A 27,626-nucleotide genomic window follows, 5' to 3' on the forward strand; every position below is an offset into this window, starting at 1 on the left:
GTCTGTGTGTGGTTTGTAAGCTGATAGTTATTGTTCTCAACCAGAGTCTGACCTTTCTATTGCAGGAAGCTCTGCTGTCACAATATATCTGTATTTAGGTGTGTGCAGTTGGCTTTGTCTACTCACTTTCTGCAGCATTTTTTGATGTGATAAATTTTACTGTTTAGTTACAAAAATAAATTCTGCCTTGTTTTTAAAATAAATTAAAAAGCAGTTGCTTTTATCCACTGCCTGTTATGCTCAATTGCATCATCATCTTTTTCTACTTTTGCCATTAAACACATAGCCCTGGTTTGCTATTCCAGAGAGACAGGGTTGCTAGGAGAACAGTGTTGCAGGGAAATAACTGTGACTTTTAAGTTGAACATAACCAGCAGAAAATTAATAAAGATAAAAAAGGCGAGGATTAAGGGCATTACAAAGAAGATGCTGTGGGCTGTGTTGAGAAATGATGACGTGTCCATGTACAGCTCACATCATTTGAGTTGGTTTTTTTCATGGAAATAGCAGGTAAATAAAGTGATTTTAGATCTAGAGACAGACGCAATTAGAACATCTGTATTAGAGATTAATTTATATCTGAAAAAAGTTCTAAGCAGCATTTCTTTCAGTGTTTGTGTTCTTCATGGTGTTCTGCCAACATTCCCATGTTGTGCTACTGTGTATGAAGCTGACTATGATAGATGGGTGAAAATCATCTTCCTCTGCCTGTTCCACTCAAGAGGAAAACAATAGGGAGAAAGCTGGTTAGATTTATGATATAGTGTATTTTGGTTTATTTAATAAAAAGATATGGCAGCAAAAGCATGGGGTTTGCTTAAGTAATAGTCTAAGAAGGTAATGTCTCTATACAGTTGTACAGATAGAAAACCCTTCTGGGAAATTTTAAATGACATTTTTGGAGAAACAACTGCTAAGTCAAATCACCAGAGAACAGAAATTGTGCCTTGTGGTTTTTCACCTTGTCGTGCTTTGGTGGGAGGAGCAGCTGGAGGAGCTGGGTGAGGGAAGCAGCTCTCTGAGGTGTGTCCTTGTGGTTTGCAGGACCTAGAGTACAGCCTTGACCCCAAGACCAAGGAGCTGCCCCCCCTGAGGAACCCTGACATCCTGGTTGGTGAGAACGACCTGACAGCCCTGAGCTACCTGCACGAGCCTGCTGTCCTGCACAACCTCAAAGTCCGCTTCATCGACTCCAAACTCATCTACACCTACTGTGGCAAGTACTGCCTTTCCCACCCAGCCTTGCAGAGACTGCCCTGGGCAGCAAGGGCAAAGCTGGCTGTTCATATCTGCCTTTAAATTAAAGTCATTTAGTGATAGGAGATGCTGGACTGTTCTTGGGGAAATCACTGTTTGTGGTCATTAATGGACTGGAGAATATTGAGGCTCAGTGAAGATTGCCTTCACTGTGTGTTGCTCTAGCTCCCCAGTGGAATCTGTTTATAAAATGTGTATTCAGCAGTTTTTCCTTCACAGTGGGATTTCTGTGTGGTTGGTGTTCTCTGTAGGCTTGCTCAGGCTGGGCTGGGTGGGAGGAGGATAACACACTGCAGATGCAGGAGCTGGCCTTGCTCTTGGGTGGATTTGTTGCCTACCTCTGCACTGAGCTCCTCCATCTCTTTTAGAAGACATCAATTTCTTTTCTTTTTCATGTTTTGCAATCTGGGCAACTACAGAAGTGAATTTGTAACAGTTCACGAGCCCAGGCTTGTCTTATCGCAGTTACAATTGATCTTGGTTTTAAAAAAAAACATTTAACTCACAGCAGAGGTTACCCAAACTTGTAATTGCCTGTAGTATTTTCAGATGGCCACAATGGAGGAAAGATACTCAAATAATCACTTTGTCAGAAGTGCAAAATTGCAGCTGAATGGTCTATGTTAAAAATAAACATTGTGAGGTAGTTCAGGCTTGAAATTTACATCTGATGGTTCTGGGCTTTTTTTCCTATGTGTGCATATGTTCCTTTTAAATCTCAGTGTTTAGTCAAACTACACTGCTAGCTTTTAACGTAACTTTTCCATAAGACAGGCAGCACGTTAAACATGTTGTGATGGACAGACAGAGGCATTAACATCCTGCCACAGTCTGCTCACTCTGGCTGCTCCTGATCTGCAGATGCCCAGCAGGGCACATCTGCTCAGTGCTGCTCTCAGCAGTGACCAGAGCTCGGGGGGCTGGATCAGACATTGCCAGCCCCTGCTTGCAGCCAGATCTCGCAGAGTACAGAATAATTCGGGTTGGAAGAGACCTCTGGAAGTCTCAGTGAAGCTTCCTACTTGAAACAAGTCTGCCTAGATCAGGTTGCTCAGGTATCTGTGTGTTTGAGTATCTCCGCTCTGGACTGCCCCTGCTGAGGCTGAACTGTGGTCCCAGCACAGGGAAGCCCCCCCAGCTCCCCCATGGAACACAGGCATGATCTGTGGTTCTCTCCCAAGTGCCCCCCTGGCAAAGCTCTTGGGTGAAAAGGCTTTTGTGCAGCTGGAGCCTCATGGCCTGAGCTTGTAAGGGCTTTTCAGTCTCAGTTTCATGGTCCCCTAACACCACCATGCCCCCTCCCACAAGCCTGTCTGGGTTGTGTCCTGCAGACAGGCTCTGTGTTGAGCAGCATTTCAGAGGCTTTCAAAAGGAATGTGCCGTATGTTGGTTGTGTTTCCCTGTGTTTGGGAAAACATGAAAAAGGTGCATTTCAAGTATTCCCCAGTGCAGCTGTAGTTGTGGTTTTGGCTGTTTTGATCATTTCTCCTGGGCTGGGAGGAGGAGCTCCTTTAGCTCTCCATGCTGGGTATGCCAGAGGGCCTGGCATGGCAGAGCTGGGGCAGCTGGTTTTGGTTCCAAACAGGACCCAGGTGGTTGTGGGAGCTGCTGGGGTGTTTGTCAGGAGTGAGTGGAGCCAGCAGTGTGGGGCTCAGAGGGAAGGAGGTGCTGGAGGCTCAGCGCTGCTGAGGAACGTGGGGTGCAGTGGTTTGTTCTCTGGGGATGTGGGAGAGCAGCAGGCAGGGCTGTGCTGTGTTACAGGCTGAGCAAAACAGAGTTGGCAGGTCAGCCCCTGGAATCCTGATCCTTTGGCCACAGCATCACCTTCCAGACTTCTCCATCAGCTGCAGGTTACTGCCCCTCTGCAGAGATCATTGCCTTGGAGCTCAGCCCTGGGGGCTGCGTTTGCCTCCTTAATGTGACTCTCACCTCAGCCAGGTCAGTTCACATGGCCTGTGAGGGTGCTTTGGGCTGACCCAGTTTATGTAGCCCAAGGAGACTCAAACCACTTCAATCCATCAAGAGAATCACAGGAGCAATATTCTCAACACTGGAACTGGAGCAGGAGTGCATGGATGGATAGTTGTCCAGGGCCCTAGAAATTAATTCAACCATGCTCAGTGTAATATGTCAAATGGATATTAAATTCTTTAAAATTTCACATTGAAGTAAATTCAAACTTTTAAACAGAAAATCTGCTGATTTCTCAATTTCAAGTCAGCCTTTCACCAGCAATTCAGAGGTGATTTATACCTTTGCTTTACTGTTGGAAACATGAAACAAGGCATTAATGAAGGAAGTTGAAAAGTTACAAAGGAAAATTTGAATGCTTACATGGAAAAACTGCTGTGGCTGTGGTGAAAGCTCAGTGAATCTTGCTGGTTAGTTCAGGTTAGTAAAAGGTATTGTCTTCTATGCAGGAGAGCAAACTTTAAATTGATAAATTATTCATGTGTATGTCCAGTTTGGCCATAGATGGGTATGTTCAAGGTAAAAGAATTAGATAGGCTGACTTTGAGCATATATAAAGAAGAAAGGCACACAGAGTATCCAGAGTTCAACTTAGTGTAATTGTAGGAACAAAACCACACATAAATCTGATTTAGGAAAGGCCATATTTCTTAAAATAGCAATATGATTTAGTGGAGATAAAGAGAAGTTATATGTAAATTAATCTGGATTATAGCCCTGTGTGGCAGACTGATTTCAAAGTTCCACAGAAAGCAAATAATTCCTGACTCACTTGTTTTGGTTATTTCCAGATGGTAGTTGCTTGTAGATTTTACAGATTGCTACTGAAGTTAAGTGTTTTAATATGCTGGAGACTCATCACGGGGCTGCTTGTTCCCAATTCAAGGGTTTATTTTTGCCAGCATAACCAGAGACAGGCGGGAACTGTCAGAAGTCTCACACAGATTTTTGTAATGTCTTTGAAGAGACTTGCAGGCCTGAGAGGCTCAGCTTGGTGGTGTGCTGTATTTCACTTTTTACTGCTTTTTCTAAGGGCAGATGTTAAAAATTGACACACAAAATGTTCCTCGAGTCCTGTAGTACTGAGGCCACTTCTGTCCCTAACCCCTACTCTGATTTTTGTGGGTCATCATTACAGCATCAGAACTTGGCAGGAATGTTTATAGAGATTTTTCACTGAAGCTCCTGAGTCATTTCAGTGAAGTTGTGGCTGATGGAAAAACACCAACCCTCCTCACATGGGCGTGTCAAGGCATAAAACTTGCTGTGTGTTTGAGGAAATAGATCAAGGCCTCTCAGATCTCTCCCTAAAACATATCCTCTCGTTTCATGTTTTTGCTATGGTTTGTGCTTGATCTGTAGATGCATGAAAGGGTTTAAAAATGGGTTGATGCTCCCAGCAGTGCCAGACTGTGGATGCTTTCATTTCCCTTCTCCCAGCTTTTCCATGGAAAATTTCTTAGATAGGCATCACCAGACTGTAATCTGCAGAGAGCTGGGCTCAGCACTGAGGAAGTCTGTATGTGTAAGAGTGAATTTCAGAGTAAATTTAGAAGCAAGTTGAGTGCCATGGAAACGCTTCTGAGGCAGGTTCTTCAGGGATGGATTGTCCAGGCAGGCTTGGTGCAGTCACTGTGCAGCCATCTGCAACTGCATTGCCACTCTTAGGCACCAAAATAAGAAATTCTGGGTTTAAAATGTCCACAGTTAAAATTAGAGGGTTTGTTTTTTTCCCCTTATCGCCTTGTCAAGGGGGCACAGTGTGCCTGTCACAGCTGGCTCTCACTGGTCAGTGTTTCCACCCTTGCACAGAGCTAATAAACTTTCCCTACCTGTTGTAAATGCTGCAGGAGAGGAAGTTATAAGGAAACTTTGTCAGATTATCCCTGTGGGTAGAGCAATCCTCATTTCTCATGAAAAAGAGAATTGTCCCAAAAGCATTTGAGGTCTCACTGTTTGTGGCAAGGAAGTTTGTAAAGAGTAAGATTGAAGTTTTCCTGTGCAGGGCGGGCAAAACATGGCATGAATTTAGAAGGGCTGTAGTGATGAGTTGTATTAAAAAAACAGATGTGTTTAGTTGGTATGGAAAAACTAGGAAATGGGAGGTGTGAGTACAAGCTCAGCTCTATCGGATGAGGATGTTCTGGTGCCTTCTAGGGCTATAATTGCCTAATTTCCTGACATGACTGGGTGCTGCTCTGTGTCAGCCCTATGAAATACGTCTGCTGTTCGGTTTTTTGATGCCTTTGACCAGGAGGGTGTCCTGCCTGATTGGCAGAGGTGCCCTGGAATCCAAATTACACTGTGTCTGTACATTGTTGCTTATTACAAAAGCTGAGGTGTCATTCTTTCACAACAGCTGAAGGGTTAACACACTGCACATGCCCAAACTGGCAGGCAGTGGGAGCACTCAGCAGTTACACTTCACAAATTACAGTGTCACTGGTAATTCAGAGTAAAACACAGGGAAGTACAATGCACAGTCATTGGTTTACTGCACTGAACAGGCAGTATTTCAAATATGCACATTCTGAATCTTTTTGAATTGTGTATGCTAGCTTTAGAAAAAGCAGCTAGAAAAGGTAAAAAGTTGTCCCTGATGTGCTTACCAAAGCAGGGTGGAAGTAAACTCATGATACTTTGTGTGTGCAGAACTATATTCAGAATAAATATCTGTTGAAGTCAGTAATATCAGATCCTTATTCTTTAACATTTTTAGAAAGATTAGAACAATACTTGATGTTAAAACCATTTTTGCTAGGGTTTTTTTTTTTTGAAACAACTATTACTAATTCTTTTTGTTTAATTTCCTTTGCAGGTATTGTTTTAGTGGCCATAAATCCTTATGAACAACTGCCTATCTATGGCGAAGACATCATCAATGCCTACAGTGGCCAGAACATGGGGGATATGGACCCACACATCTTTGCAGTGGCTGAGGAGGCATACAAGCAGATGGCCAGGTTTGTAGACCAGAGTCTTGAAGTCACTGTTTTTCTGAAAGGAATAAAACAAAGTTTCTGGCTGATGCTCTTCTCTTTAATTTATAGCTTGTGAAATATTTTGCAATGTCTGTCTTTTATCCAGTGTTTTAGTACATTTCACAAGGGGAAGAGTTGCCTAAGTTAGTGAACAGTAAAGCTTTATAAATGCTGTGGAGATCATGGCCACTGGCACTTAGCAGGAATTACCACAGATTTTGTCAGTATTTAGGTCTAAAATTAGCCCTGTGCTTTATATGATTGGTTTTTTATTTGATTACCAAAATAGAGATTTTTTTTTAATCACCAGTGGAGTATTAAAGAGAAAAGGGCCAGGTTCTCAGCTGTTTTGTGCTTGTGTGTGATACTGACAAGAGAAAAGAAATCACAGGGCTTAAGAGTGCTATTATAGGCTCCTGGCTGTGTCAGTAATGTCCCAGCTACGTAATCTGCCTGTGGCTGTTGTTGACTGGAATTAAGAGGGAGCAGAGGGAGGATTGCAAAGAGTGCCTGGAAACTGAGTCTCTAAGGACACTGCAACAGCTGTGCAGGAAATCCTCATTTTGTTAGATGTTGCATCAAAATGAGCTTGGCACCCAAGGGCAGTGGTTAGCAGGAACTTCTTCCCTTAGCCCCAAGGGCCTGCAGTTAGGGGAGCTGTTGAAATATTTCATTTGAAATATTGCATTTCTAGGATAAAGGTCTTTTGGGCTGCTGTGTGCTCTTTTGTTAGCAGGATGCTTCTGCTGTCCTAAATGGTTAGCTTCAGGCTGTTGGTATAGTTTTCCTTGTTGGCAATACAGCTCATGATCAAATTAATCAAGTAAAACACTGAAAGATCTCTGAATTATTTGTGATGGCCCTTAAGGTATGCTGCAGGTGAGAGAGGCAAGGGGAGAATGGGTTGAAAATTATAAAATCTTCATGTTTGAAGTCAGCTATCTGTTCATTTAAGAGTCTTAAGAGCTAGACTAGTGGATGGATAGAATGGATAAAATGAATGGAACGGATAAAGTTTGTCACACGCACATCTGAATACAGTGATCTGCAATACCCAGGTAATAGATAATTTCAAAAGAAAACATTTCAGTGCAACATTTCGTGACTTAGGGTAATTGCAAAAGAGCCAGTGTTTCAAAAATACCCTTATCTTGGTTTTACTCCAGCCAGCAACTCACTACCATGCAGCCACTTGCTTACTCCCTCCCTCCCTCACTGGGGTGGGGAAGAGAAACTCATGGGTTGAGATAAGAACAGGTTAATAAGTGAAATAAAGTAAAATAATATAAAATAATAACAACAACAGTACTAGCAATGAAAAGGAAAGAGAAAAAGGATAAGACCCAAGAAAAAGAAGTGATGCACAGTAAAATTGCTGACCAGCTGCTGAGCAATGCCCAGCCATCCCCCAGGCAGCCATCAGCCCCAGTTTATATCCTGGGCATGATGTTCCTGGGTGTGGAAAATGCCCTGGCCAGGCGGGCTCAGCTGTCCCGGCTGTGCTCCCTCCCAGCTCCCTGTGCACCTGCTCAGAGGCTCTGACCAGCCCTGGCTGCAGGTGAGCACTCTCAGCACCAGCCAAGGTGTCACTGTGCTGTCAGCGTTATTCCCACAACTCCAAAGTGCAGCACTGCACCAGCTGCCAGGAAGAAAATTTGCCTCCATTCTAGCTGAAACCAGGACAGCTCTACACCCACACTGTTGAATGGCAGAGATATCTGCCTTACTTCCTTTCTGCTCAGAAATAGATCTATAATCTGGTGTGGAAATACAAAGGCAAAACTGTGTTACGATAGTCACATCTTCTGCATGTCTCCTTCATCACTGCTGTTTTAAACACACTTGGTTCTCAAGCCCTCTAAAAGCTGTACAAAATAAAACTTTATTAGCCTTATTTTGTGTCTGAGGCTTGGTACAGTGGTCTGAAATTATAGTCAGTGACGGCTGTCATCCAAATTCACAGGATTTTCATTCTTAACATTAACCAGGGGACGTAGGAGGCTGGAGAGGGATCTGTCTGCCCTGGCTGACTCTAACCCCTGCCTGGGCTTACGCCCTCCCTGTGCTCTGTGTGCCTGTGCCATGGCCATGTCTGCCTGCCCCCCCTGCCATTCCCTGCTGCTGGGCAGACTGGGGGCTGAGATTTTGGCTGGAGTTTCCTCTGTGGCTTTTCCTCCTTGCGTTAATTACCTGCAGCTCTGCTGCAGCCTCCGGCACTTCTGCAGTCCTGAATAACAGCAAACAAGAGGTGGTAGGAGTTCCTTTTGAAACAAATGATGAGAAATTATATGACTATGGAGATTAGCTTAAATAAGCCTTCCGAGTTGTTTAATTAATTACTTTGTTATGTTATAAACAATTTGTTATTCTTTTATGGCTGACAGTGCTTTCATAGTTGGAAAATGAAATCTGGACACACAATGCAACTGAAAAAAAATCTCTGCACTGAAGTAACAATTTAATTGTTTTAGCTTTTCAATGTTTATTTCCTTTTTTATTTATTTGGGGATTTTTTGGCCTTGTTTTTAAGAACTTTTTCTGTCATTACAACACACCAGTTTTGGTCATTGGATTTAGTTTTCTATTGCTGCTTACAATTACTAAATCCCACACTTTAACTTCACTGATGTTTCTTATACTCCGAACAAATCACCTTTACTTCTGAATTATGAAGTCAGAGATAAAGAACTCCAGTTTTGCATTTCTGCAGCTGACTATTTAAAAATGAAAATCAGGTTGTCTGTGATGCTGTATTAACATTTTAATAAGTGCATTGCATATTCATGTGGTAGCTGGTCATATGGCATTAATCTGCATTTATCTGTGTAATTGGTGAGATTTATTTTTCTCTTTTTTCTGATCTTTCCTAACTCAATTTTTAAATGATCACTGGAATAATTAGTCATGATGCTCCTATCCTTAAGGCTTCAGTGAGCTCTTCTAAATATTTACTCCTTAGGTCATCTTGTTAATTCATAATTTAGTGATTTAGAGTTTGTTCTTTCCAGTTTCATTGCTTCATCTGCTGCAGCTGAGAAACTCCATCCATGTGCATGGTTAACTAAATGATCTCTGGAGCCTTCTTCAGCCAAAGAGAAGCCCCATGGCAGAAATCTGGAAAGCCAGTGATTAAATATTTGCATTGTGCTTTCAGAAAAAATACAGTGCAGAAATGTTGCCCACTGGAGTGACAGGGATGGAGCTCACATCTGGCTGGTGCAGAAGTGATGCACAGCAATTGCTTGGGGTTGATTGCAGTGCAAGGCAGCACAAAGATTCCTTTGCGTGTGGCATTTCCTGCGGAGTGGGAGCCAAGTGTTGGGTACATGCTGCTGGGAGTGCTGGGCCTGTTTGAGCCTCTTTATTTGCTCTTCCTACAGCACTTCTGTCCCCAGTTTCCAGTGCAGAGTTAGTGAGGAAGAGCATGGCTCATCTCTACCCATGGCCAACAGTAAAATCAGTGGGTACTGTCTGCTTGGTGGCTTCTTGTCTTTTTCAGTGCAGGAAAACATGCCCAGTTCTTCAGACTAATCTCATTTTGGATTATTATTTCTTTCCTTTTCTCCTTTCCCTTCTCTTCCTCCCCAGTCATTTGTCTTTGTACCTGTTTCCTTTTCTCTCTCCATCTCGTGCTGCTGCTCTGCCCAGACTGACAGCTTTGTTTCAGACACCTTTGCTCTGCTGTGCCTAAAATAAGCACTGATCCAGTTTTACAGCTGCACTTAGAGTGTGCTGGGCTTAGGGCTCTCAGTGCTTCATCCTCAGCAGTAACTCTGTTGGTTTGGGTTTGTGAGGGTTTGGAGCAGATCTCCTGCTCTGTCCAAGGACTCTCCATGTGTTAATTTACAGTGGAGGGAGCAGGATCATTCGGCTGGGGATGTGTCCATGTGGTTTTTGTGCAGAGAGGTTCTGTAGGGGCAGCTCTGACCAGCTGTGCTTCTGGGGAGAGCTGGGACCTGCCCTCAGGGCTCTGCTCAGCCATGGCAGTGTGCTGTCCATGGATTCCTCACTCCATTGGAGTGAATATTACAGGCTTGGGACTGGTTAAGGCAGATGACTGACGTAGAAGGAAGAAAATCATTATTTAAGAATATTATTTTTGTCCCAGAAATATAAACCTCAATGTCAGCATGTGGGTGTTTGCATATGTTGATTCCTTTGAGCTGCAATACATGCCACTTTTGTATGTCAGTGTTTCCAAATTGTTAACAAAACCGAAATTCAGTCTTCAGTTACCCCTCTGTGGTAACTATGAAAATTGAAGCAAAGCTTCAGTTGCCAAACCTTTTTTTTTTTTATTTTCAATTGCAACTTCTGTAGGAATTGCAACCTTCAGCAGGTGCATCTCATTTCTTTGTAATATTCCATAGAATATTCAATACATTTTTAACTCTATGGTTTGCAGTAAGATGTTGATGATTATACTCTTGAAACTGTTAAGAATTCCATTAATGTATGAGACTTATGATTATCAGTTTCCTAACACTATTAGGGAAAAATCACTCCTTCACAGGATTCCTTCCCCTGCCTAGTGATGGTATATTGCAGTAATTAGGATAATGTATTTTTTTATCAGCACTTTCTTGGTCTGATTTGTTCCATCCTACTTGTGGTTGATGGCAGATACAGCAAATTCAATTTAATAAATTAACTTTGAGATTTTCTTCTGATTAATTAGTGAAGTTGTCTAGCATCATTTAAGTTGAAAGTAACCTCTGCAAACAGAATTGCATACTGATGAGATTCATATAAACCTTAATGAATGCCAGCAGGGAAAACAACAGTGTTTAAAGCATCAATTTCCAAAGTTTTACTTTTTCTATTTGGTCAACGTATAGTGATTTATTTAGTGGTACTGTGTAGCTTTTTTATTAAATTGCCTTTAATAAGCAGGCTGCCTCTCTGTTTTGTCAGCTCTTCTGTGTGTGTCTGATGGCTTTCACCTACAGGAAGATATTTTTCTATCACTTCTTGTTCAAAAGGAAGCTTGGAGAGCTGTTGAGTAGGTGTTTTGAAAGCATCTTTACTGACAGTCTCCAGTTATCCCAGGCATCCCAAGATGATATCCTCTTATAAAAATGCACATTTGATCAGCTGCTGCTTTGCTTCTGAGTGTCTGATCCATGGATACTGTATTTCCCCTGGCAGAATCATGACAGGGATGATTAACAGCCTATAACAGATCTGAATTTGGTTGTGGAATGAGAGCCTGCTCTGGTGGGTGCTGGACAAGCACACAGTGGCCAAACTCCACTTGTGGCCATGACAGGACTCCTTGAGTTAAAGATCTGCCTTGGAAAGAGGTGGCATCTCTGGGCCCCTATGGTCAGATGGAAAGGGAAGTGTTTTCCTTTCTGTTGAGAAGATTTTGGGGTGGTTTCCTACACTTGGAGCCTGACATTTCATGGTGTTACAGGTACAAGAAGGCCGATGGGGGAATTGGCCTGGTGTAACGCAAGGGGCTCCTTGCCCAAGCAGTGATTGTGTTGAGGCAGCAGAAGGGTTAAGGGTGCTTGTAGCTGGCAGCTGGACTCACATGAGGTGTCCTGCTGGTAGCAATGAGCTTTCCTGAGTGTTGCAGGAGTGACCTCTGCTAATCCCTGGATGCAGCAGTTGCAGAGTGCTGGCTCAGCTCTGCACTCTGGAGTGCAATCTGTCATGTGCTGACCTCAGATCTCCTCGTGTGTGTGTGTTCAGAGATGTTACTGGCAATTCATTATCTTTTCACCTTTTGACATTTTTACAGTCAAGAGCTGTGTTTCCTGGATGTAAATATAATGGCAAGTGGTGCATTTTGTTAATTAAAAAAAAAAAATACTTCATCTGATTATGAGAGTGTTGCAGAATGTTTTTACCAAGCTGTTGTTGAAAAGAAACAAAGATGCTTAAGAACTTGGGCTGTTTTGGAGTGGTTGAGTTTGCAGCTGGAACAGACTCAGAAGAATTCAGGTTGTGAATTAAAATATTATTCCATCTTTGCTTTGCATGTTTGATGAGCAGATGCCAAAGTTCTTTACTTTGGGAGAGAGAAGGGATCAGCATCATTGCTTCCATTTTATAAGTTGGAGCAGGCATGGGGATTGGAGGGCAGCTTTGGTGAGTTCACCAAGGTGGCAAAAGCAGAGCTTTGAGCCCCTGAATCAGAAATCCTGGTCCTGTGTCTGGTGACACCAACTTGACAATAAAATATGTGAGGATAGAGTGTGTAACTAACAGTGGAGTTCAGTTCAGTGCTTTCAGTGTACAAAAATGAGCTGCATTTTTCATGCCCCTCCTTTCCTGCAGCATTAAAGGGTCTCTGTGCCAGGTATCATCTATTCCTAATGACATTTGCTGTCACTGAGGCTTCCATGTGTTCCAGGCACTTTACAAGCCCTACCAAAGCCTGTCTCCTCTGATACTGGAGTCTCAATTTCTGCTTGTACAGCAGACAAGGCAGAGGTGTTCTGCTATGGCCAGGCCTGGATCAGCCCAGGGTTGGTGCCAGGCACTGAGGTTCCTGCCACTGGCCTGTGCTCAGAACATCCTCTTTTCTCCTGCAGCTGAAGGTGTCAGTGAGAAATGCTGTTAGGTTTAAAATAAACGAGTTAAACTGGAAATATATTTAGAAATGAGATTAAAGAACATGGTTTATTGGACTGATGTTTCATGCTTATTAAAAGTGAATGCTTTTAGAAGGAATTAATTAAGAATTAACTGCTTAGTCAGGAGCAATTGTTGTGACTCAGGGTTGCAGCTGAAGAATTCCCTGAATTGTTAATGTGTGGCATCTGTGAAGGCTGGGATGTGTCAGGCCAGAGCATGTTAGATCCAGGCTGTCAGAATAAACCAGTGGATGCAGCCTGTGAAGGTGGAACAGACACAGAAATGTGGCTACTGTTCTCTGCTTGCTTCTGGGCAAAGCACTGGTAACTCACTTTTTCTTTTGTGTTCTTTTGCTCTTTGCCCATCACATCTCTACAGAATGGTTCAGAGCACTTCAGCCTCTGATAATCATCCTAGCACTTTGCACATTCTGCACATTTTACAGATGCTACCTTGTGAATCCACACAGCAGCCTTGGAGGGTGGAAAGAATGAATGATGTGTGTCAGGCTGCCCCTTTGGGATGTGCCAGTGCAGGTGAATTTTGGGGCTCTGGCACTGGGAGCACCATGGTGCCATGGCTCTGCAGGGGAGGGGGCTGTGCCTGCTGCTCAAACTGCACTGCAAGAGGGACAATAACTTGGAAAATCAAGGGTGAGGGTAGCAGGGGGGAAGGCAGAGCCCTTACCAGGTCTGCCTGGTTGCAGGGAAGGTGAGGGGAGAGCAGCTCAGCAGCTGCAGAGGAAATGGCAAGGGGTGCTTGTGTAGTGTGGGCTTGAAGCAGTTTGAGAATAAGAGGAGAAAGCAGGGGAACTTTCCCATTCTGGAGGGCCACTAGCCAAATCCAGAAACAGGGGCTAGCAGAATTTATTTAAGGCTGTGAAGAACTTTGAGATTAAACAGTTTATTTGGAAGGTTGATGAAGGGCAAGCTGTTGCCTCCTGCCCTCGATGAGAGAGGTGCCAGGAAGGCAGCCCAGAGCTGGCTGCTGCTGCTTTCCATCAGTCCAAGAGCATTAGAAAACTGCTGAATGAATTCTTGTTTGTTTATTTATTTATTTATTGAACAGTTAAATTACTCGTGTTTGAAAAGCAGATCCTGGGTTTGTAGAGTTGCCAGGTTTTATAATGGCTCCTAGCAGATGCTGCCTGCCCTGGGCTGGGTTTCAAAGGCCTTTGCACTGGAGGAGTGCAGCTGAGCGTGCACAGCCTTGTTTGCTGCCACACAGCTCTGCCCTTAGGCAAAGGTGAAGCTAAATATATTGCACTGACTCCTGCTAAACCTCCCAGCACTGGTGGGTTTTACAGCTGCCCTGTATTTTAAGATAAGTGGAGAAGCAATTTTGGTCTCCTAGAAAAACAAGTAATTGTAACAGTGGGAGCATCCCAGAAAAGTGGAGCACAGCTGCCCAAAAAATGAACCTGGGACCTACTGTGGCAGGGCACTGGGAGGGCAGCTCTTGAGGGGAGCACAGGCTGGTGAGTCTGCAAGAAAAAGCTAAATCCTTGTATCACTCCAAAGCCACATTGTGTGCTGAAAAGAGAAGTGTCCTGGAAAAATAAGGTGGCTATGGTTTGGTTTCAAGTTTACAATCCCTGGTAATTTAAGGAAACACAGTTTATTTCAGTGTTTATTGAAATCAGACATATTTAGTGAGCCTTCAGATGAGTTGTGCAAATCCTTATTCACCTTATACCATGGATTTGTGTTTCTGGTGCTTTATTCCTCTGCCTGCATTTGCCAGCTGTGCATCCTCCCTCCTGCCCTGGGAGATGCCAGTCCCTGGAGCCTGCTGGGGCTGGGAAGGTCCTTCCTGAATTTCTTAAGGAGTTAATCAAGATTCTTTCTGTGAAGCTCACAAAGCATTCAATGCTGCAGAGAACTCTTGGCTGTATATTGATACCTTAACTCTGCTGGGTTTCACAAGAAAGGAGTTCAACATTTTTGCTGTGGGTAATTATTCCAAGACTGAATGAGCTGTTTGGAATATGTGCAGTATTAGATGTATTTTTCTATTCTTAGCAGTACTGCTGTTATAGGAATCACAGATCAAAGTTATTTGGGAAAACCAATAAGTAACATATATAAAGTTGCAGTGATATTTAGCCCTTTCACACTGATTTATTTTAAGTGCATTGGGTAAATTTCATTTATTTTGTCTTTCTTACCAGTGCTTCATGGTGAGGGAAATGATCATTATCATTATTAAACTGATTTTTTTAGCCATGCTGTCAAAAATCTGTGAATGTTCTGACTGTAGATACTGCAGGTTATTTTGGTCGTATGCTGTCACAAATATACAATGGGGATACTGAGAGATTGATTGCAAAATTAGGATGTTTATTTCGGTCAGAGTTTTGTTTGTACTGCTGGAGACACTAAATCATGTCAGCTGCATATATGTACACGTATCCTTGGGAGCTTTGGAAATGCTTTAAGGTCTAAAGCATGAAACAGCTTAAACTAAGTTTTTGTTGGTCCTTAGTTAATCCTGTGTCTATCAGAGGAGCTGCTGCTGATGAAAGAACAGCAAGATTTCAAACCTGCCAGCATTTCAGAGCTGCTCCTGTCTGACCTTTCAGCAATGTCATTAGTTTTTAAGTTATTTTCTTGGGTTGGATTTCCTGCTGCCATAATTCAGCTGCAGGATGGAAAGCACTAAGCTCCTCTCTGTCTTTGATGGGCACGATGCACATGGGTGTTGGTGGTACCAGGTACACACACTGGTACTGGTGTGTGTGTGTGTGAGAGAGAACAGGATCTCTCCCAAACGTTCCCCGAGTCACAGCTTCCTTCCCTGGCAGTTATTTTGGGTATTTTCATCATTGAAAATTCACTGTTTTAAAAATGTAAAGCAATTTCAGCCTTACACATCTATCTTATCACCACAGAACTGCAGTAGATGAACAGTAGTGAGATAAAGACCAAACTCTCACTGCTAAATAAAAGATATTTATTGTGTATTTGCATTGAAACAGGAGGGGATTTCAGTTTTTGAAGATCACAGCATCAGGTCTTTAGCAATAGTCTGTGCTGTTTTGAGTTAAATAAAAATGAAATTATCATATGCAATGGGGATGATGCCCTTACCCACAACCTAAAGCTGTTATTCCAAAAGAAAAGAATAAAGCAGTAGCAACTTCACAAGGGGGAGAAAAAAAAGAAAAGCCAGGAGATTTAATTAATTAACCTTTTAGCATTGAGGCAGTGAGGAGAGAAGATCTCCTGGAGGTGGTGGCCTTTAAATCACCCTGACAAGAAGCTTCCTTAAAAACATCAGCACCTCGGCAGTGTCCTCAAGGTTAACAAACATAAATGGTTTAGGATCAAAGGCAGCCTAAGCACTAATGTTCTTCTCATTAAATTGTCCTGTTATTTGCTTTCTTCTTTATGTATTAAGAATATTGCACTCTGATCTTTTCTGCCAAGCTCATCTGTGTTGTGACATGGAGACCATTCAGCTTTGAAGTAGTTCATCACAGGCAGGCATTTCCAAGTCCATATCAGAATCTTTCCAAATCAGCTCTTAGTGATACAATTTTTCCAGGGAGAGATGCTGGTAGCTTGGGTATGAATGGATTGACAGGAGTATTGAGGTTGATGTCAATAATTTCTGTGTTCCTTTTGTTGTCAGTAATTCTGTATTCCTTGTGTTTGTTTTCCCAAGTTGATGTTTGTGTGGGGATTGTGCTTATATACATGTATTTAACATTATTTGCTGTGGAGTCATGAGTCTGAAAGCCAAGATCAAGTGATGCATCTGATGCATCAGCCATGGGAAGCAAAAAAAGCACAAAAAAGTGTTGTGCTTTGATGATTCAAAAAAGCTTTGGGCTTCTTTTATCCTCTCTGAAATGCTTATTGATAGAGAGGTTTTTAACTTTTAGTTTTCCTGCTTCAGAGAGAGATTTTCTGTTGGTACAGAGGAAGAAGGTAAACAGAGATATCTGTAAGGATTTTTTTAGTCTGTATGTCTTGATTATCCTGATCTGTTTGGACAGTTTGCTGTGGAAGTGATGACTTTGAAGCAGCAAGCTATTTTGGGTTTTGTAGGAAGCAGCTTAAGTGGGTGCAATTTTGAATGAAAATTGTTTGAAAATTATTTGAAAAAATATTAGCGACTTTGGTGTTTCAATTCTTGCACTGGTTTCTCTATTTTTTTGCTTCAGTTTTTCCTTTGATCAACTAAAATTGTTACAAGCTGTCCTGGATAATGACAGCTGTCAATGATTGCTCAGTGTTGTTGCAGCATTCTGTACAAATTGGAGGTGCCCCGTGAGTGTTGCTCTTGCTTCCAATATATCTGATAGCTGTTCCCTCATGAGAGGAGCAGTTCCTCCACCCTGAGCTCTTCTGAAAGCATCTACTGCACATATTATACAGTACAAAATTCAAAGTAGCCAGTGCTGTTAAAAGCATTGCATTAAGATACATGCACATCCTCAACAACGGGGTTTTTTCACCTCTTGAGAGCAAGGTGATGTTTTTAAAACCACTTGCTGGTTTCTTGTGTGTTGTCATTTCATTCATAATCTGCAAAACCCTTTTCTGTATGTGAGGTATCCCTGGGCAGTTTGCAACATTCTATCTTCCTCAATGCGGAACCTTCTTTGAGCACAAGCTGTCTCCAGTGTTAAATTTTGCAATGTTTATTCCAAGCACAAGAAGCCCCTGTTGCTATGCAGGCTGTAATCTCAAGTTTCCAGGAACTAGGTAAGACTGAATCTTCTCAGTTTTGGTGCTCTGACAGTGAATTTCCTCATAAACATACTGCCTGTCAACAAAATTTTGTAGATAAAGTGAAATTGTCTTTAAAAGTTACCAGCCTATGCAGAAATATGGTTCTGCGTTATTTTTTGTGATAGAGAATGCCTTAAATTGCCAGTTAGGTGTTGCATAGTGTGTCCTCATTCTTGTGTTTATCAAGAAATAGCTGTTACCCTCCCATGATTCCCAAAGTATAGGCCTGAGAGAATTTATACAGCAGAGGTCTGCACCAAATCCTCTGCTGCTGTAAGCAACCCCAGCCCATCATTTCACATTTCAGCTTGTCAAGTGTCTGGGTCTGTCATCTTAAAATGGCACTTTTAATGTAGGTCTGTCATTCCTTTATTCTGCTGCTGTTCAGAGGAGCAAAAGCTGAATGTGATCCTGAACATAACGTGGTGTTTCCATGAGTGGTGAATTGCTCCCAGTCAATTTTCAGTCTTATCTTTTCAAGATAATTTGGCTTAATATTGCATCACAGTGATGTAGTTCTGTGTGCTGGGATCTGATTGCTATCTGCCTTTGGGGAAAAGAGCACTCCTCAACCTCTCATCTCCCAGATTGCTTTTCCTCATTTCTGTTGGCAAAAGCATAATTAAAATGTTCCCTCCATTCAGAAGTAATCTTAATTTTAAAATCATCTATTTACTTGTTTTATGCAGAGAAAAACACTACAGGAAGATAAAATATTGCATAAAATGTGGCATCTGGCTGCAAAGAGGTGTCACATAAAGCTGTTGCCCTACTTACATGTTTCGTTGGCTGAAAGTTATAATTATAGCTTTTTTTTCCTGACTGGCAACATGTTAAGTACTCAAAATGTCAGGTCAAAGGTCAGGGTTTAATGATTTAACTAAAAATAACTCTAAAGGTGTAGTATATATCTGAGAAAGAACTTCAGTGGTGTCACTTTTGTTTTCTGGGCATTTTTTCCTTTGTTTTGGTCTTTTAAATTTTGTTTTGTTCTTAGCACACCCTGAATATGAAAATTTCATTTGACATAAACAGATGCTATTCTTTAGACCACTGCTTATACCAAATAATAAAAAAATAATTCTCACTGTGTTTCATACATCATCCAAAGGGCTTTGATGCTAGTTTACTTGTTATTTTCCTTTTAAATGTGGTGGTTTCTTTTTTCTTTCAAGTTTTATCATGTTAAAGAGCTTTCTGAGCTGGCACAGCTGCCTGGCAGGACCAGAGCACCTCTCCAAGAGTGGATGGAGGTGCAGTGCCCAGGGATGTCCATGGGCCAAGGGGCTGTGGCAGGCAGAGCTCATGCCCTGGTGCTCTTTGGGTTGTGCTGCTCTGTCCTTTCCCCTTCCAGTGCGATCTGGGGTGTTTTGTTGTGTTTTCCTTTCTCTGTGGCAAGCAGCACAAAGAATAATACACTAGAGGATGGCCAGTGCAGTGTGTTAAAGCAGAACAATGGATTAATGTACTGGAGGAGACAAGAGCAGCCCTGAGTGTGGATGGAGGGCACTGCTGCAGACACTGAGGAGCCCTTTGTGTGCCCTGGTGCCTGCTGCAGCCACAGAGTCCTGCAGCAGGGACAGCAGCAATGTGTGCAGCAGCAGGGACAGCAGCAATGTGTGCAGCTCACACACACAGCCCTGCAGCAGGGACAGCAGCAATGTGTGCAGCTCACACACAGTCCCTGCAGCAGGGACAGCAGCAATGTGTGCAGCTCACACACACACAGAGTCCCTGCAGCAGGGACAGCAGCAATGTGTGCAGCTCACACACACAGCCCTGCAGCAGGGACAGCAGCAATGTGTGCAGCTCACACACACAGCCCTGCAGCAGGGACAGCAGCAATGTGTGCAGCTCACACACAGTCCCTGCAGCAGGGACAGCAGCAATGTGTGCAGCTCACACACAGTCCCTGCAGCAGGGACAGCATCAGTGTGTGCAGCTCACACACAGTCCTGCAGCAGGGACTGTGACGGTGTTCACAGAGGTCCCAGGATGAGGGAAGAGACGAGAACCTGACTCCATGTTTCAGAAGGCTGGTTTATTATTTTATTGTATATGTTACATTAAAACTATACTAAAAGAATAGAAGAAAGGATTTCATCAGAAGGGTAGCTAAGAATAGAATAGCAAAGAATGATAAAGGTTTGTGGCTCGGCTCTCAGTCCGTGCCAGCTGACTGTGATTGGCCATTAATTACAAAGATCCAGCATGGGCCAATCACAGGTGCACCTGTTGCACTCCACAGCAGCAGATAATCATTGTTTACATTTTGTTCCTGAGGCCTCTCAGCTTCTCAGGCAGAAGAATCCTAAAGAAAGGATTTTTCATAAAAGATGTCTGCAATAAGGGACAGCAGCAATGTTTGCAGATACACAGAGCAAAGCCTCTCTTCTTCAGGGCAATGGTGCAATGTGGATGTGTGTATGGACTCAGACAGGAATGAAATAATGGATCCCTTATTCCTGGGCACACGAGTGTGTGCTAAGGAGAACTCTTCATATCTTATGACTCAGGGGAAGGAAACTGTGGCTAATTAGCAACAGTATTGGTAAGGAGGAATTATTTCAAACTCATTTTTTCATTACTGTCTTTTTAAGTGGAACTCCTGAGAAGAGACTAAGGACTGCAAAACCAGTGTGTTTTCCATGCTCCCACACTTGTCCTTCAGGAATGTGACAGTGAGAATGAGACACCTTTATTTCCATGGCTTTTCTTGGCAAAAGAGCTTGTTTTTTATTGACAGTTTTGTCAGAAGTCTGTTTTGTCATAAGTCTGAGTGAGTTTGCATTCCTTGGTTTTCTGAAAGCTTTTTGTACTTTGGGAACTAAAAAATCTCAACCATCAGAGGATCCATTTCATAGAGCTTCCTCAGAATTCAGATATTTAATGATATTTAATGCATTAAACAGCTGGTGATCTACAAATGAAAAGCTTGTGATGTTGTTGCCTATCTCCTGCGTTAAGCGGTCTCTGCAATCCGACCAGAAGTTTCATATTTTCAAATGGCATGGGGTTTTCTTTTTTCTATTTCAAAGAGCACAGGAGGAAAAAAGAGAGAATGGTGCCAATCCTATGAAGAAGTGGTTGGTTTTGACTCACTGCAGGAACTGTCTTGTTTGTTACCACTTGTCCCATTTAAAACTGCATTTTTGGGCATTTGTTTGGATTTCTCCTGCATCCTGCTGCTGTTCTCTTTGAGCAGGAGGATCCATAAAACTCCTGCAGCTTCCTGAGCCACAGGCTCTCTCCCACACACCTCTGACTGCCATGGGTGAACTCTGGGAGGGGAATGGGGAAGAAACAAGATGGTTTCTTCTTCATTTTCTATCTGGAAATCTTTATTGTTACTGCAAGCCATCCCAGGCACACAGAGCTGCCTGCATGCCCTGCTTAGTGGCCCCTGTGCTGTCTGAAATGTCATTCACAGCTCCTGGGCTGTACAGCCCGGGCTGTGCTCTCTGTGTTCCAGCCCCAGCTCTGTAAAGCTTTGGGGGGAAATTTTATTCCTCCTTTTTCTTCTTTTCACGTTAGTGAGTAAAATAGGATTCAACTTACCCAACTGACAGGAATACTTCAAAATAATTTTTTTTTTAAACTTCATTTGCTTTGAAAATGTTAAAGCTTTATAAAGCACATATGGTCTTTATTTTAAAAGTTTCAGGCTCTATTAATGTTAACTTCTGTGTTTTGTAGTATGTTGTTTATTCATATAGTTGGATTTACGCACAGAGTTCTCTGAATTGAGAGAAAATTATTTTAGGACCAAATGGAAATTATTCTTTTTTACAAGAAAAGAATTTCTTCCACAACAAAGGCACTGTCTTCACTCCGGAGCTGCTACCTCTGTCCTGAACAGCCATGCTTGATTTTTTCAGATTCAGAACAATTCTGGGATAAGCTGGTGATGAGAGCAGAGGGATGGAAGGTTTCTGTGGCTGACCCTGCTGTTGATTCCTCCCTCTGCAAGATGGCACTCGTGGCCTTTGCTAATGACCACTGACAGTGTAGTGGAGCCTGTGCCACAGACTGTGGGTAGGAGTAGCTGCAGGGGCAGGTAGTGAGAGAGCAGCTGAGAATTAACGTGGGTTTGTGTTCCAGGGATGAGAGGAATCAGTCCATCATCGTCAGTGGGGAGTCTGGAGCTGGCAAGACTGTCTCTGCCAAGTATGCCATGAGGTACTTTGCCACAGTCAGCGGGTCTGCCAGCGAAGCCAACGTCGAGGAAAAGGTCTTGGCCTCCAACCCCATCATGGAGGTAAGAGAGCTGGCTGCCCCAAACCCCCCTCTCCAGCTGCTGCCAGTACTGGGACAAACATTCAATGGGGAGCAGTCCATACTTGCTAAAAATATTTTGTGTTTTACATTAAAATTTTGTGTTTAATCCATTTACAAGGAGTTGCTTTAGGTGTCATTTTTGAAAGACTGAGAGAAGGTGGGAGGTAATATTTTCAATATTGCTAACATATTTCACATAAAGTAATTTTAATGTGAATACTGCTTTGAGTCTCTTCAGCTTTGTAACTGGTAGTTCCCAGACTGCTGGCCAAATGCAGTTGGACAAGACTTGTTTTGTGTGTATCCAAAGAGGATAAAGCTGTTGGTCTTACCCACCAGATATGTACATCACACAGTGGATTGTACTCTGAAAGGAAGTAAAGCAAATGTAGAATTTCAGGAAATAAAATTAGAAAAGAGAGACTGAGGAAACAAAATTGCATGGGATGCACGTTTCTTTCAGAGGAAAAAAACACATTGGAAGACATAATTTTGCTATAATTAGTTCAGACTCATGTTTCAGTTCTGCAAATTGTTGTAACCACCTGTAGTTAAAGTCCCAAGGCTTTGGAGGGCAGGTGCTGGCAATGGACTTTGAGAGGACATCTACAATTCCTCCTGCTTCAGGTCTCTGTTCTCTGGGAGGCTCAGGAGACACTAATTCTGATGTCACAGCCAAGCAGAAAAGATTTCTTAGACTTATCTGAATTGTTTCTCATGTCTTTGCCTACGTATGTAGCTTCAAGTTGTGGCTGAAGTTAAGGAACTATGTTAAGAAATGATTCATCAGAGGGAAATTTTTGGGGGAATTTCTCGAGGGAAGTAGCTCTGTCCATAGGTACACACATGGTCATGCTTTGGTAGATGTTGGGCATCTCTGCAGTGTGAAAGATCATGAGTAAATAGAGTGCATGCAGTGAAATGTGAAATGCAAAATGCTGCCATTGTTTTTTTCCTCAGGTATTTTTAAAAATGACCTGTGTTTTATTCCTCCTTTCCTCCTGGCATGAGGAGTTCATGATACTCAAACTATAGCTGCCCCATCACATTGTGTGTGTCTGTCACAAGGTAATGGTGCCTGGTTTGTGGTGCTGTGTGCTGTGTGGAAATTCCTTCTGTGGGGTAAAACAAGCTGTGCTGTGCTGGGCAGGGACTCACCCAAATGTCCAGCCGTGGGAGGAAGCCAAGGAGCTGCAGCTGCCCTGGGGAGCAGTGGCAGTGGGGCAGGGTGAACTGGAGCTGCCCCCAGGGAACACCTTGCAATGTGTGCAGGAGGGGCCATGTCCCACCCAGGGCACACCTTGCAGGGATTGCAGGAGGTGCCACATCCCACCCAGGGCTCCCTTGCAGGGATTGCAGGAGGGGCCATGTCCCACCCAGGGCTCCCTTGCAGGGATTGCAGGAGGGGCCATGTCCCACCCAGGGCACACCTTGCAGCGCTGCAGGGATTGCAGGATATGCCACATCCCACCCAGGGCACACCTTGCAGGGATTGCAGGAGGGGCCACATCCCACCCAGGGCTCCCTTGCAGTGCTGCAGGGATTGCAGGAGATGCCACATCCCAGCCAGGGATCCCTTGTAGAGCTGCAGGGATTGCAGGAGGGGCCATGTCCCACCCAGGGCCGCGCTGACCCCCGTGTGTGGCTGATAGGGGAAGGTGCTGAGCCCCTCCTGCCCTGCCCTGGCCAGCACAGCAGTGGCACTGGGTGTGCTCACATCAGCCTGCAGTGACAGCCCTGTGGAACACAAGCTCTGCAGCTTCCCTGCGCCCCTTCTTCTGTTTGGTCTCAAAGGCCAAAGCAAACGTCCTGCTCTCTCAGCCCTTGGGCCCCGCTCCCAGTCAGTGGCCATCAGCTCATCTCTAATTATCCGAATTAATTTCCAAAAGCAAGGAGGTTTAAACTGTGGACTAAAAGAGCTTCCAATCTATACCTTTTTTCATTCACTAAAAATCAGTGGGGATGCTTTATTTTTATTTTCTAGGGATAACAATTTTGTGAATATGGGTATATCTAAATATATATTTCAGTTGTTTTAAAGATTATTACAATTAGACAAAAGTTATCTTTTTAACTTCCAACACTTGAACTTTAAATTGCCTTTAGAGTGAGTGTTGTAAAATTTGCTGTTAAGACAAATTCTTATGATAGCATAATTAATGTTTTGAATTCTTCAGTTGATTAATCAGTAGAAACACAAATTAACCCATATATTTGAGGAAGAAAATGAGTGCTTCATTTTAGAAACTGGAAACTCCTCATTTGCTGAGCTGGCTGTAAAATCTTAGGAGCAGAAGATCATTTAATTTTTGAATTTCTATTTGGACAACTCAACATCAGTATTTTATGAGCTACCATCACATTAACTTAGCCTACTAAATACTCAGTAATATCAAGAGTTTACTGTACATTTCTAGCAACTATTTAAGTGACTACTTTTGTAGTTAATAACTATATACAGTTTTCCTATTGCAAATGTGGAAATCAGTGAGTCTTAAAACATCTTTATATGTCATTTCCTGCCCGTCATTCTTTGTTACCCTCTATAGCTATGCAAATAGTATAGCTTTGTATATATTCAGGCAAACAATCTTGATAATCCCAGACTTTGTTTTTATTAGTAATACCTTTCAAAGGAATAATTGGTTTCAGAAATATTACAGTATTATATTGCTACCAACAAAAACAAAGTATATCACAGTAGCAATCATTTTCTTCTTTCAAAAAAATGCATGAGTGTGGTTAGAGTACATTCAGTTTGAATGAGTTTGGTGTTTCTTAGTAGTGCAGAGATGGAATTTGTTCCTAGATCCTTTTTCCATGTGATGCCCACTCTGGCACCTGCCCTGCTGGCTGTCTGTGGTGCTGCTGCTCCCGTGGGGTTTCTGGCACCCAATCCCCCTGGCCAGGCTGTACCAGCTGGCACTGACCCATCCACTGCCTCCTGCCTGCAGATCCGGGATTCTCAGCAGTGCTGCTCGCTCTCATTTGTTTGTTTCAGGTTTATTTCAGTACAGAGATCCAGGGGATGGCTGTGTGGACTGGGGAATTTGGACACAGATACAGTGATGCACTTGGGGCTTAGTGACACATGCAGTGCCCTGTGATGAGGGGCAGTGTGCTGCATCTGTTATTCCAAATGCCATTCCTGTTGATACAGAGATACCTTTAGGACTTTTTTAGAAGGTGAATTTCTGTATAATGTGTAAAACATGGTCTGATTGAGAAGAGAAAATGCTTTTGTTTGGAGTGCAGTGTGTTGTGATTTGCATGCCTTCAACTCTGATGTGTCCAGCTGGTACCTGCTGTGGGGTGAACCCCAGCGCTGAGGAGGTAAGGCAGAATTGCACCATGGAGGATCCACAGTCATTATTTGCCCTGGGCACCCCAGGACATGTAATATGCACAAGCAATTGTTTGTTGTGTGTGGAGCTGTGTTGAATTAACCTGAGAAAGTTCAGATGAGGCAGGGCAGCATCCAGGGCTGTCTCTGGGGCGGTAACCAAGCTGCTGTGGAAAGGGTTCAGTTTCACATGACATGAGTCTGTGCACATTAATTTTTTGCTTGGGCACACAGTCAATATTTTTAAATGTTATGTTTGCAGAAATAATTTGGAAACATGGTGATTAGAGAGTATTAGTAATGATAAACTGTTAGCCAGGCAGAACAGAGTGGTCTGTGGGTTTGTAACAGGTAGACTTTCAAAAGCTGCAAGTACTGTAGATGTATATGTACACCTACCCATATAAATATATCCCGTTGAAATAATTCTTACAATTTTACTGTCTTTGAAAGAAGTCTTTATGTATGTGAGCTTTCTATTAGACTCTTTATTTCCTTTTGAAAGACTTCAAAGAACAAGAAAGGATTTTTAGCTGTAGAATTAGATTATGTGGAAGTGAATTGCTAGGAATATCAGCTCCCAATCTTATATTAATGAAATAACTATTTTGATGTAACTTGCTGACCAGGCAGAGACCATTCTTCATTAGATTTTTGATCATTTTTAAACCAGGACAGGATTAATGTTGTTAAGTGTTTATGAGCCGTGTAGGTGATTAAATAGATGTGATAATTTCTACAAGTTGTTTAACCTTTACCATATTCCCTTTTCCCAGTCTATTGGAAATGCCAAAACTACCAGGAATGACAACAGCAGTCGCTTTGGTAAATACATTGAGATTGGCTTTGATAAGAGGTATCGAATCATTGGTGCTAACATGAGAACTTACCTCTTGGAAAAGTCCAGAGTGGTGTTTCAGGTAAGTCTGATGTCATCTCTTCATTTTGTTATGAGCTCAGTAAAAATGGACTTGTCCTTGACTGGCTGCCTAAAGATATAACAATAATAATTATGGTTTGTATCATGTGGGGATGTTACTTGAAGAGGTGTTCTATATTTTAGAAGTAAGAGACAGTTATAGCACATGGTTTAGCTGGAAGAGAGTATTTTTCATTTCTTTTTGGTTTGGAGGTATGGAATTTGGAGTGCTTAAGTTCAGAATTATGGTGTTGGTCATGAGTCATCACCTTCTGAGCTGTGTTTGTCCTTCATTTTATAATTCAGACTTTGTCTTGGCAAGGAAGATACTTCCTTTACCAGATTACTCTAAATGCTGAGGCAAATAGTGTTAGCTATTTTTGGAAAATGAAAAACTTCTGAGTATGATCATTTATTTCACTCACCTATAGAATCCTGATCTGTAAATAATAGTAATCTACAGTTCTGGAAAGTGAAATCATTTTTTTTTTTTTTAAATGAAAATGTCTGCATGCTTCTTGCTATTGAAAATGGATTAAATTAACCAAGAAGGAAGTGGTAGATGCTGATTTATCTTCCTTTTTTCCAGGTGGCTTCTGTGCTCTTAATGTATTGCTAGAGAAAGCATTTTACATAGTAATTCAACTCTGCTCATGGTTGTTTCTGCCACTTGTTAAGTGGTGAAAAATAACAAATTCCTTTCTTTTTAAAGGCAGAAGAGGAGAGAAATTACCACATCTTTTACCAGCTTTGTGCCTCTGCAGCATTGCCTGAGTTTAAAACTCTACGCTTAGGTATGACATTCACATTGCTGTGTTGTGTGGTTGTGGGGACAGCAGCATCTCTGGGCTTTCTGAGCCAAAGACCCAAAAGAAGAATTGCTGGCTCTTAAATTCTAAACTTTTAAACCTTTAAATACTAAAATGTATTGAGAATATCTAAAATTATAGACCTTGGACTTTGTGGTTTTCTGATAGAACAAAAGTAACAGATTTGTTTGTTCAGCAGACTCTAATACACTGCAGTTGCAATCAATAGGACTTACTGTGTCCTGGAGGGTGAAATTCTTTTCTCTTAGTTCTTTAAAACCTTTTTTCCATTGTTCCAGCCACTAGAGAATTTTACCCTTTCTGATACAAGTATCTGAAAAGCTTATTTTGCATCTGCCTACTTTTACTTGGGCTGTAGCAACAATTACATTAGTCTCTGCTAACCTGGTGATCAAAAAGCAGATGAGGGAATTTATTTTTTCAAATTAAAATGTTGATAGAAGAAAGGTTTCTCATTTGACAGGAGTTGGTGCTTTGTAAAAGAAAAGTGTAATGATGACCTTAGATAGACAATCATGTCCCCATTTAAAAAATTCAGTATAAATTGCAGTGCTTCAGTATATTTTTAAAAGTCAATTTCATAGCAGGAAAGCTGCACAGCCTGTGCTGGTTTCTCAAATACTGTTCTGGTTTTAGAGTGTTTCTCTGCTCTTCTGCACCACCCTGGCACATTTAGGATTCACATCTGCTAACACAGGAAAGAAAGGAACTGATGTCATTATA

The 27,626-nt window shown here is 42.4% G+C and overlaps 1 protein-coding gene across 4 annotated transcripts in view; it reads left to right on the forward strand.

Annotated features, from left to right (window-relative positions):
* MYO5A (myosin VA) overlaps window positions 1-27,626 on the forward strand; it is a 97,051-nt gene that overhangs the window by 20,813 nt on the left and 48,612 nt on the right. For all 4 annotated transcript variants that reach the window (XM_064722689.1, XM_064722691.1, XM_064722690.1 and 1 more), the window contains exons 3-7: window positions 1,045-1,216; window positions 6,047-6,191; window positions 21,635-21,791; window positions 25,931-26,074; window positions 26,786-26,867. In XM_064722689.1, the coding sequence (XP_064578759.1) occupies window positions 1,045-1,216; window positions 6,047-6,191; window positions 21,635-21,791; window positions 25,931-26,074; window positions 26,786-26,867 (700 nt within the window). The remainder of the gene's footprint in view (window positions 1-1,044; window positions 1,217-6,046; window positions 6,192-21,634; window positions 21,792-25,930; window positions 26,075-26,785; window positions 26,868-27,626) is intronic.

Source organism: Zonotrichia leucophrys, chromosome 10, assembly GCF_028769735.1.
Source record: "Zonotrichia leucophrys gambelii isolate GWCS_2022_RI chromosome 10, RI_Zleu_2.0, whole genome shotgun sequence".
In the NCBI taxonomy this organism is placed as follows: domain Eukaryota; kingdom Metazoa; phylum Chordata; class Aves; order Passeriformes; family Passerellidae; genus Zonotrichia; species Zonotrichia leucophrys.